At 17.5% G+C, this 13,250-nt stretch overlaps 1 protein-coding gene across 2 annotated transcripts in view; it reads right to left on the bottom strand.

The window, feature by feature from the left end:
• Positions 1–13,250, bottom strand: part of LOC129618803 (teneurin-a) — a 364,957-nt gene that overhangs the window by 233,374 nt on the left and 118,333 nt on the right. Inside the window, exon 9 of one of the 2 annotated variants that reach the window (XM_055533811.1) lies at positions 8,331–8,357. The exons of the other annotated variant lie outside the window; for it this stretch is intronic. Coding sequence (XP_055389786.1) covers positions 8,331–8,357 — 27 coding nt within the window. The remainder of the gene's footprint in view (positions 1–8,330; positions 8,358–13,250) is intronic. 2 annotated transcript variants of the gene reach the window in all.

Genomic DNA, 13,250 nt, shown 5'->3' with positions numbered 1-13,250 from the left:
AAAAATGATTAATTATTTTACTCATGTTATCATGTCTTCTAATTTTTAAAGCATCTTTAAAATTAGGAATTTCTTAAAACTCTTAAATTTTTTTTTAAAACAAAAGAGAAAATCATGTGATATAGTTTTGATGAGTGAAATACATGAAGTTATTTCAATATTTGAATTACGTAAAATCGATCTACATCAAACTGCACTGAGTAAATAAAAGTTTTACAAAGTGTATGTAATATTTTGTTAAATTTTACAATTGCATTACAGGCCATTACGAGTGTATGAGTAAAGTAGATAAAGTAGATGTGTAAAGTAGATGTGTAAAGTATAATATAATTGCTAGAGAATTAAATATTATATTGTTTAACAAAGTAGCCCTTACAAATATACCGTAAGGACACAAGCAGAAAACATATTATTCTCTTGTAATTTTTAAAAACAATAAAACTCTTATGAATTTAATTTTTATATAATTTTTAATACAATAGCAAATTGTATTAAAATTCTTTTTTTTGTTAAATACATAATATTATTATGTTGAAATTGGATTGGATTTCATATTTATGTATAAATTGTATTCCCTATATACATTGCATAAATTATCATATTATATTAAAATTAATAAAATGGGGGGGTTTCAATTGCACTTTTCTTAGTTAATAAGATTAATAAAATTGTCATAATATTTGTATACAAATTATTATTATAAAAAAAAAATGCACATATTATTTTCAATAAAAATTGAATTAATTTTTAAATAATTTTTGTTTTTTTTCTTTTATTTAATAAAAAATAAACAAATGAATATAAAAAATCACATTAAATATGATTAATTACACTTGATGTGTTCACATCAATAATTCAATAAGTTTTGTATGTTAAAAAAACAAAAATTGGAAAATATCACGGGTTTTTGTTTTTTTTTGTTATATAAAAAATGTAACAAGAAAGAAAACTATTAAAAATTTTATATATTTTTTTTGTATGTATACCTGTGGGAATATAATAAATTTATTTTATATTTTAAAAAATTTACTTCAAATTTACAATATGTTAAAAAATGTATTATTATTTTAATAATTTTTAATAAAAAATATTGTTATTTTGTTGTTGTTTTATGAATATTATATTTGCATATATAAAAATATAATAATAATATATAATATGTAGTTATATAATATGTAATTAAATATTATATATATAAAATGTATATATATACATTTATAATAATTAAAAGAAATGTAATGTAATTAAACAACAAATTTTTAAAATAAAAATCAAAATATAAAAAAAAAATTTTTTTTTTTTTATTTTTAATTTCTATTTGTTTTTTTTTTTTTAATTGAAAGCTCAGTTTTTGTTATTTTATTTTAAATGACGATAATTGTTTCTTTTTTTTTCTTTTTTTAATAATAAATATTTAATTAAATTTCAAAAGAAATTGTATAAATAAAATAATTAATAAAATTATAAATATTATGCATAATAAACACATTTTTTTTCTGTTCTTCTGTACAAAAAAAAAAAAAAAACAATATTATATTTTTTTATATTTTATTAAAAAATTAATAAATTTCATAGAAAATTTAAAATTAAAATGAATAAAATAAATTTATGTATGATTTTAAATATTATGAAAAATATGAGAGAGCAAAATAATGTAGGCCAAAAAATGTCGTCCTTGAGTATAACTCCTAAAGTATTATATTTTTTTTGGTGTTTCTGTAATTTGAATAATGTAAAAACAAGCAGTAATTAAGTTTTAGGATATTGAGAATGCTGCAATTAGGCTAAATACTCTAAAGATATATCCTAATATGTATTGTTAATTTTTAATTTTTTTATTGTTTTTCATTTCATGGGATTATTAAAATTTTTTGTTATACAAAATACCTAATAATTTTAAATTCGATTTCTTCTATAATACTTCTGAGATATTCCAATGCTGTACAATATACCGTTTCGCATAAGATAAAATAATTTCGGGAATGACTGTTTGCTCAATTTCCAGAAAAAAAAATTGTACGAAATGAATTGTAAGAAGAATTGTAAAAAAATAGATACCAAATTTTTTCTAAATACTTATAGAAAAAAATGCTTGTCGGGGAGCTTATTTTACAGATGAATTATTGCTCCTTATTTTTTTTTAGTCTTACAATCATGTAGATTTGAGCTATAGTTTTCGTAAATTCATCATTTAATTAATTGCTATATGAAGTTTTCAAAACAAAAATGGAATATTTTTAATATTATTTGGGAAGAAAATTTTTATATATTTTTTACAATTTTAATATCAATTGTTAACTGACACAAAAACATAAGCAAACATACATTGAAGAACAGTTGTGCGGCTTTAGAAATTTTTCTATAAATAACTTAAAAAACTATAAATAACTTAGCATTCACTTTTAAATTAAAAAATAACTGATGTAATAATAGTTTAAATTTATTGTTATTCACATTAAAAAGTTAATAATATACATAATATTATTAATTAAATGTAAACTGTTTTTCACTACTTTGTTCAAATCAAAATTGATCTTTCTTAATTGAAATGATCGAAAAATATCTCTAAAAATGAATTTAATTAGTTAGCACTCGTCTCTTAATCAGATAGCACTCTTCCAATATTATTAAAATCATGGCGCATGCTTAAAACCGAAACAGTTAATTAGTCTGATCTTGCAATTAAAAAATAGTTAGGATTTATAGAAAATAATAGACATTTAAAAAATTTGCAATATGAAAATTTAGGACGCAATAGAAATTTTTGAAAATATGCCTACCCTTTTTACTCTCTCCTCATTTTTTTTTAATTCAATAAAAATATATTAATTATTATAATAGAAATTAAAAAATATATAAAGTCACTTTACAAAGTTTATTAAAATAATAATGAAAAAGTGATAATGAGATGATAAAGATAAATTTAAATGGTATGCATTAAAAAATTTAAAGATGATTAATATAATTATTATTATGAAAGAAGATGTTTTATAAGAAATATAATAAGAAAAAATTTCAAACAAAAAAAAATTTATTTCAACTATTTTAAATATATTAAATATAATAAACATGACTTCTAAAGTTACAAATAAAAAACAAATTAAATAATAAGAAATATATTTTTTATTTATAAAAAAAAAAAAAACAATTTTTTTTTTAATTAAAAAATTGATTTTTTTTTTTTATCTAAAGGAAAAACATAGAATTTTTTTTTTTTTTTGAACAAATGATTAAGACGCAGACAAACATGGGATATGGAATTTTGTATGTATTTTTTTTTTTTTTTTTTTTGGGTAAGGGTTATAAACATATAAGGAAAATTATTTTTTATGTATATATATATAAATATATATTTTAATTTTATATATATATATATATATATATATGAATTTGTTATATATTTGTACAAAACAAAATTATTTTTTTTTTTTTTTTGATGTTTTTTATTATTTTATCATTTAAAGTTTTATGAAAATATTAAAAAAATTTGTTGTTTTCTGTTTTCTATATTTATAATAATAATAAATACGAAGAGTGTTTTAGTATATATATATAAATATATATTTGATTTGAATATTTTTAAAATTAGAAAAATTAAAAAAAAAAATAAAATTTAAATAAGAATATTTCAAAAAAAAAAAAAATTAAAATCAATAATTTTTATTTTATATATTTTTATTATGTATACTATATGAGAAATTATATTAAACGATTTCATGAATATTTCATAAAAGTAAAAAAAAAAAATAAAATGACAATTAATTTTTTAATTAAAAAGAAAAATTTATATAAAAAAAATAAAAACACATTTTTTTTTTTTTGTTGCTTTGCATAAAACGAATGTGTTTGGTTTTATAAATAATTTTCAATGTAATAATTATATTCACCTAATTAATATTTAATAATAATATTAATAATTATTTTAAATATTCAACTACATTTCAAAATTGTTTTTATATGAAAGAATAAAATTTAAAACAATTAAAATGAAAATATTTTTCTCTTAACTATATGAACTCAAAAAAAAAAAAAAACGTAAGTGAAAATTATAAAAATTTATTTAAAATTTTAATGATTTTTTTTTTAATTAATTGTTTTGATAATAATAATTTTATTTAATATTTTTCTCAAATATAATTAATTTAAGAGTAAAGTAAAAATTGAGAGAGCATTTGTTATTGTATTAAAGTTGAAATTTCCCCTTCTCATCAACACGAAATAATTCTCATATTAAATTCTCTTCTTTATACTATTCTCTTATTAAACTCTCTTATAATTATATTATTTCTTTACAATTGAGAAGTTATTTTAGATTTACATGCTTAAGTATCATAACTAAATTAAAGTAATTAAATAATATTTTATCAAAACATTTAATTTTATATTGTATTTACTTTAAAAACAAAAAAAAAAAACGAAACAAAATGGCATTCACTCAAAAAATACTAGATATTTAAAATTTTGAGAACTTTTAAACTTTAATTTTTATTTTTTTTTTTTCGTCCAAATTTCAATAATAATAATAATAATAATATTTTGTTAATGAGATAAATATATAGAAAAAAAATATTTTTTTTTTGAATTTCTTATTTAACAATAAATCATAATAAATAATTAATTTTGAATTTTAATAATATTATTTACAAAATTAATGATTTTATAAATTTTATAAATAAAAAAAAAAATAATATGAAATTGAAAATAAATAGATGAGAAAATTAATAGTAATTTGCCATTAATTTTGAAAAAAAAAAATAATTAATAAATAAATAAATAGGGAAAAATTAAAAATTTAAAGATGAAATATAATTTACAAAATAAAATTTATAAACAATTTTCTATCATATTTTTTAAAATTTTAAACGAGAAAAGAAAATTATAATTCGTTTTTCATATTATACATAAAATATTTTTTGAATAAAATTTAAAAATAAAAAAAATATAGGACTAATTTTTTTTATTTAAAAAAAAAAAAATGCGTACTTTTTTGTTGTTGTTTTGTCTGCGAAATTTTAACTTAATTATTTTACATATTTTTAATATAACAAAAATTCTGGTTTTATTTATAATTTATGTTTTTTTTTGTAAATTTCTTGAAATTACTTTCAAATTTTTATAACAAAATATATTTTAAGAGTAATATTCTCTTTTCTTTTTGTAGTAATATGAGAAAAATTTCCGATTAAACTATTTTAATAATAGTAAGAGTGTACAAGCGATTAAATGTATTGATATAAAACGCATGTATTTAGAAAAGGGATCAATTCTTCTTTACTTGAAAGTAAACAATAATTTAATAAATTACTAAATACAGATATTAATTTACACCTATTGAAATTAATTAACAAACACAATTTATTTTAATATACTGTTAATTATTTTCTGATAATGTGATAATATCAGTGTGTATTAGTCATTATAAAAAAAATTGATCCGTTTTCTCATTTCAATTTGTATTATGTCCCATACATTAATTTAAGTTAAAAAGTGATGCTCTAATTATTTTTAAGCAATTTTATTCTCATTCTTTTTAATTCTATTTTTAAATGTTTTTCTCATTCTATTAACTTTAAGTCAGTTTGATACTTGATTTGTATTAAAATGGTAATTATTTTTTGAGTAATTGACTCAACTGAAAGGAATTATGTAGCAAAATGATAAAAAATTTTCTCCATATTCTCAAAAATATGAGTCTGTGTGGAAATAATATAAAAGTTATAGTTCAATTTAAATGTATTCGAATAGTGCATTTTGACAGAAGATAATTTTATTGAATAATCATTAAGTCATTTTAAAAATTTTATGGCTTAAAAATAATTTTTGAAATTTTGAAAAATTGATAAAAAAAAATGAATTTGAAAGAAATTTCTTATAATCTTTTGTTACATATCTTAAATACATTTATACAAAAAAAAAATAAATAAAAAAATTAATTTTTTTATATTTTCATATAGGAGGGCTTTTTGAATCAAAATAATAATATATATTTTCAAAATTACCCTCCCATATCCTTAAACAAAAATAAAAAATATTTTTTAAACAGTAAAATGTATCAAATATACTACATATTTAAAAAAACAAATCAATATATACTTATTATTAATGAGATTAAAATAATAAATAATATAAATAATTAAAATAAATTTTAATCGAAATAAAATTTTAATATATTTACAAAATCATATCGTAAAAAATTTTTAAATAAAAAATAAAAAAATATGATAATAAAAAAGAGTAATAAGAAAATTGCATTCTCCATTTTTGAATTTTGAAATACTCTGTCAAAGAATTCCGTTAAAATATTACAAAAAAAAAATTATATATAATATTATACGTATAACAGTTTTTTATTTGATTTTATTTATAAAATATACACAATTTTATTGAATTTTTTAAAGTTTTGTAGAATTGTTTTCAATATTTGAAATAGTCTAAAGAATAATTAAAAAAAAAAAAAAAACAAAAAAAAAAAAAAAAAAAAAATTAATTAAATAAAATTTTTTTTTGTATAAAAATTATAAAATTTCACAAACACGTAACACATACAAGTTAATTTTTAATTTAAGTTAGTAAAAAAAAAACAAAATTCAAAAAGAAAACCGAAAACAATAATAATAATAAGAAAAAACGAGAACAATGACATATAGATGTTTATTAGTATGTATGTATATAATATAAAATATATAAATACATGTATTTATAAATATTTTGACTAAAACACATAAAAAAAAAAATTAAACTTTCGTTCATAATAAATTTTGCAAAATGCCCGATACTTTTTGATGTATATGTACAAAATAAATAAAATTTACTTTTTTTTAATTTTAATTTTTTTATTTTATTAAATTTATTCAATTCTTGCTTATATATACTGAATGATATTTATTTTTTTTTTAATATATATACTTTATTTTTATATATATATATATTTTTTTTTTATAATTTTTATTAATAAAATCTAATATCGTTTCCATTTGTTACTATTTACAAGTGTAGCATGTTGTGATAGATTTTACATAAAATGAAATCAGATAGAAAACATAATAAATAAATTTTTGAAGAAAAAATATAATAGAATTTTAAAAGTAAAAAAAAAAAAAAAATAAAAAATTGTTGAGAAAGAAGCGGTTTGAATAAATCAAATCAAATGAAATGAAAATAAATCGAGGTATTTTTTTTTTTTATTAAATTTTTTGTCAAAGAGTTGATTATAAAAAATTATTGAAATTTTTCACTTAGATTTAAATTAAAATAGTTGAAATCAGAGCTTGGAAATGCTGATGAATTATGGATGATTTATTCGAAAAGAGTAGATAAGTATTGGAAGTGAAATAAAGAGAACGTCGGCTAAAATAGTTTTTCAGATTGTATTAAATGAGTAATTTTTAAAATTTGCCTATTTTGTAAGTATTATATATAAAACTTACATATTTATATTAACATGAATTTGTATTTAAATAAATGAATTAATGGTGGTTGAATTTAATTTTTCTTTGTAGTCATTGAAAGAATATTAAAAATTACAAATAACTTGGAACATAATTTTATAGTAACTTGAATTTACTTGAATATATCAATATTATTTACCTTATATAGTATAAATGTTAATTCATATTGTTGAATTAAACAGAGAAATCTTTCTGTACAGAGATCTCTCATTCTGTACAGGAGAATATATATAAAAATAATAATCTATTGTACTTTTATTGTATCTACTTCTATGTAGTAAAGAAGTACTCATGAGTGAAAGACCAATAACAAGTATGTTTTGATTCTTAAAATTTCACTTTAGCTCATTACCATTAGTCATGTTAAATAATAATAATTTGAGCAATTATAAATTAGTGATTTATAATAATGGCGAATATATATTTAAATAAAATGGAAATTCTTTAAAATTTTTATTAAAATATAATTAAATTTTTTCAATTTTTATTTTATATTTTATGTTTTCAAAAAATAATTTTTTTTTTTGTAACGAAAAAGCATTGTTGATCCAAGCATTTTATTTTATAATTTTTTGTTGGAAGAAAAAGAACGAACAAATAAAGTAAAATGAATTGGCAAAGAAAATATTTTCTGAATGAAAGTTTTTTAAATTAAGAAGAAATTTGTTTAAAAAACAAATAGAGAGAAAATAAAATTATTTCGTGTTTTAGAAACCAATAAAATAAAAAAAATTAAAAAAATTAAATGAAATTTAAAGATTTTTTTTTTTATCTAAACATGATTGCTTGTATAATAATAATTTAAAAAAAGAATTGTAATGTTTGATTTTTTTAACATTTCTTTTTTTTTTTTTTGTTTTTATTTACAGCCATTCCACTTACCCCGGTATGAATGAGTTCCAGAAAAGACTAATTCGTTAATAATTCGAAGAATAATTATTTAATTAATATTTAAAATTATTATTATTGTTATATGAATTTTTTGTTTTTTGTTTTAAAAATGTTTTGTTAGTAAAAAGTTATTAAAAATTTCAAACAATTTGCGATTTTAAAAAAATTTGTTTGTATTTTTTTTTTTTTTGTTATTTTGTTTAAATTTTTTTTGAATTAATTTAAAATTTTTTTTTTTTTTTGCAAATTCATTTTTACGTTCATTAAAATTTTGTATATATTTTTTTTTTTTTATTTTTTTTTTTGCGATTTTTTTTATGTTGATCACATACATGAAGATACCGAGCCACAGCAACAGGGACACAAAGAAGACAGGACAATAAATTAAGAAAAAAAAAAAGAAAAAAATTTGTAATCATTAAAAATGTTAATATGTTAATTGTTACAAAAACAAAAAATCATAAAATGAAAAAATTAATAAAAAAAATTAAATCAGAACTGAAATTTTGAGTACATTAACAATAACTGTGATGACAAAAATGTAAGAGAAATTTAATATCTCTTTGATTAGAGAGAAATAGTAAAATATATTTTTATTTTATGGGGAAATTGGGGTTTTTTTCTTTTTTTTTTTTGGCATACACATTATTATGAACTAAAATTGTAAATGTGCAAGTGATTGTGTATATGTACATTGTATGTTGAGTGTTAAAACAACTTTGAAATTGTTTCATTAATTTTAAATATTTTTATATTGAATAATTTTTGAACTGATTTTCTACTTGAATGTAGTAATTTCTGATAATTATTTGTTAAAATAAGGATTATTAAATTTAGAACATTTTGATTGTCGAAAATATTAAAATTTCGAACGTTAATATCAAAATTCCTATTAAATAGTATTAAAAATAAGTCATAATACTTTGCTAAAAATTTTTTTAGAAATGACACAGTGTTGAACGATCATTTGAATTCCTTCTATTATTTCTTTTTTATGGTAATTCTGAATGATTATTTGTAAATATAATATTATTAAATATATATGTAAATATTTGCGTAAATTATGAGCAATAATTGATAAACAATTTTCAATTGTTATGCAAGTGCTGTGATAGTGAAGTAAGAACTATGATATTGTAGATTACTTTCAATAATTTGCAATTAGAAAATTCGAATTTATATTAGATATTTTGCAATGAGAAATTCTTAGACACAAAACTTAATATACAATGTTGTATATTACATCGTTATACTGCAAACCAGAAGTTTTGTATCACAATATTAATTTAGGGTTAGTAATGCTACGGATTTCAAATATTACAATATTAAATCAAATAAATAGAACACTAGAGTAAATTATACACTGAATTTATAACGCGTAGTCAGAGCTGCAATTTTATTTCATACATTTAACTTATAATACCTATAAAAATTTAAAATATAGGTGTTCATTATAGTTACTTTGATTTTATGTATTTATATGAGGTTTTAGATTTTTTGTTTTAAAATTATGTGCAATTTTTCAAATTAAAATTAAATAATTATTAGAAAAAAATATTTTTAAATAAATTTTATTATGTGTATTGCCAAAATTTATAATTGATTGTTTTATAAAAACAAAAATTAGAAAAACAAAAATTCTAAACAAAAACATTTTAATTAAAAAGAAAAAAAAAATTAAAAAATTTAATGAACAAAATACACACAAAGACAATAAACAACGCACTCATACTTTTTTACTCAAGAATTTTTTTTTTTCATTTTCACTCAATAAACACAGATAAATTTTAGATTTTATTCTCAATCTAACTTTGAAAAAAAAAATATTAGTACTTAAATATTTGAGTAAATATAAAAAAAAAAACGAGATATAAAAAATAAAATAAAAGAGTGATGAAACAAAAAATACAAACACTTACATGAAATAAAATAAAAAAAAAAGTAAACAAAAAAAATTTGTGTTAAATTCTAAGTTATTTTGTTTTTTTTTTTCTTTATTATTTTTTATTTAAGACAATTGTTCTCTATTTTTTTATTTTTGCAAATTCAATAAGAGTCCTTTCTGGTCATGTTTTTTTTTTCCTTTACTACTATTTTGAATAATTGTTTTAATTCCTTGGTTTTTTTCTGTATTTTTTGTTTTTATTTTTTTTTTTATTTTTTTGCAAAAATTGATTCATAAATTATGATTCACTTTTATTCAGGTATGTTAAATGCAAAAATTTTCAAAATTTGATTTGATTAAAGACAAAAATTGAAAATTTCAATAAAAAACAAAAATATTAAAAAACAATCATAAAAATAATAAAATAAAAACATAAAATTTAAGAAAACAAAATCTGAGAGATTATCATATAAAAATTGTGTTGAATATCGCATTATTCTAAGAAGAGATGTGACCTGTCCATTCTCTTAAGTGAGAATTTGAGTAAGCAATAAATTGACATGTCATTCATTTATTGCCATCAATGCAATTGAAATTAATTAGAAATTTTATAGTTTTCTACTGAAAATGTGTTTAGATTATTTTATTACATAAAAATCATTATTACTTAATAATTTAATAAGTAATATATAAAATTTTTCTTATATTTTTAATACATAAATTAATTAATTATTCAACTTTGAACAGTATTTTCACAATTGAAGATATAGGATCTCTTAAAATTTTTTGAAATATTTTTAAGGGACTGCAGATATTAAAAGCCACATATCTTTTCTACATAAAGTGCATTAGAATTTTCTTTTTCTATTAAAAAATTTTATTCGAAAAGGTTTTCTAATGTTGCAACGCCATTATTTATTAAACTGTCCCAAATTAATTTTCAAAATAATCTGTTAATTGTGAATGTTGCCGTGTTGAGTAGAATAAAAATTTTTACTTTGTATTATTTATACGCTAATAAAAATTGTAAATAATTATCTTAGAAATATATAGGAAGCATTACAAATACAAATTACACACAAAATATTTTAGTATGAAAATATTATTATTTTTTTTTTATTAACTACTTTTTTCTATATATAATATGTTTAAGCTTTAAAATTTAAAAACCGTAAAGCTAATTTTACAGCTATTAGTAAAAAAATTTAATATTTTTTCCAAAATTTTATATGCGATATTTGATTGATAATCAAATAAATTAAGTATGTAACAAAATAGAATACGATAAAAGATAAATAAATTAAATGAAATTATAAAATATGAAGTAGAAGAAAAAAACAGTATAAAAATAAAAAACCCAATATAAATAAAATTTAAACTCAAATAACAACAACAAAAAAGGACACATGAAATTAGTATATAGTTTTTGGCGAAATTTTTTTTTTTAAATTTATTTAGTATAAATCATTTTGTTTAATTTTATTTTCGATTATATGAGAAACAGAAAAACAAAACGATAAATGATGTATTAAAAAATTATTTAAATTATTAAAAATAAATAAATAAAAAAAAAATAATGACAAGAAAATATAAAATGAAATTTTTATGTTATCCTAAAAAAAATTTCATTGTTCAATTTTCTAAAATTAATTATTTTTCTTCCAAATATTAAGGAAGACTAGCAATATTAAAAAATAGCAAAACAAAAACTAAAATTTTCTTAATTTAATAATTTTTTTTTCTTTTTAATAAATTTAAATAATAAAAAAATTAAATAACAATAAAAAAATATTTTTTGTTATTATAAACATATTGACGCTAAAATAATATCAGTTTATTTTAATTTTAAATGGGTATAACCTAATATTGTCTACAATTTTATGAACATCAAGAATTTCAAATTTAATAACATTTTCTGTTAGAATTTGTCATGTTGTTTTTATTAAATTTTTGTTCCTTATGATTGTGTTCTTTTTAATATTTAAATTCAATTCTGGAAGAAAAGCTGGAAATGAATTAATTTTCGTTATAATTCCTAAGGTAGCCTGGCATGAATCAGAATATTATATAAAAAGCAATGTTGCATCTTTCTCCTCCGGTTTTAAAGTGCAATTAATACTAGGTTGAAATACTAAAATTTGGAAGGTATTTATGTTTGATATGCATAATATAACCGAATATCGTGATTTTTATTATTTTTTTGTTTCAAATTCACATTTCATACAAAATCTGATATCAAATTTGTATTGTTACATTAATAGAATAATGAAATCAATTTCAGTATATGAGAGTAACAGAAAAAGAGAGATAATCTTTTCTTCGTCATACATACTTTAAATACCCTCAATTGTTCCTAGTAACTCAATAAAATAAAATCACAGTGAAGTAATTTTTTGAGTGAAATGGGTGAAATAATATTTGATAAAACTAATTAATACAGGGGGGCTAACTGCCTAGTGTTAGGCTTCTAATGAATTGCATTATTGGTATTATGAACAGTAATTCGGAAATTTTTCATAATTTTAATAATAAAAATTTTCTAGTTAATTTGCTTTCTTATTCTAATCATATTATTAGCTATATACTATAACATTTAATTTAAAAAAAAAAACATTATTTAGCACCAATATATTCAAAAATGAAATTATAATATTAAAACGAATACTAGTCAAAATTTATAACAAAAATACCTAAAATCAGTTAAAAATTAATCAAAACCAAAAAAAAAAACGAATCAATTCTGGCCCATCTATATTGTATAATCAAATAACACTTAATTTTTAAAAATTAAAAACCAAAATATAAAAGAAAATTATAAATGAAAATGAATTAACAAGGAAATAATTGAAGTTTATTATAAAAAAATAAATAATTAAATTTTCATGAATGATACAAAAAATAATACGAAAATCCTTTCCATTTTTTCCTCTTCTCTTTTATATTTTTTTTTCTTTTTTTGATTCTGAACCAAAAAGAAAATTGTTGATTGCTTTCTTTTTCCACTTATTAATGTTTTTATTTGTTTT

The sequence above is a fragment of the Condylostylus longicornis genome, unplaced genomic scaffold (assembly GCF_029603195.1).
Source record: "Condylostylus longicornis isolate FDR11 unplaced genomic scaffold, ASM2960319v2 ptg000010l, whole genome shotgun sequence".
In the NCBI taxonomy this organism is placed as follows: Eukaryota; Metazoa; Arthropoda; class Insecta; order Diptera; family Dolichopodidae; genus Condylostylus; species Condylostylus longicornis.
Note: the sequence above shows the minus strand (reverse complement) of the source record. Positions and strands in the feature narration are given on the sequence as shown.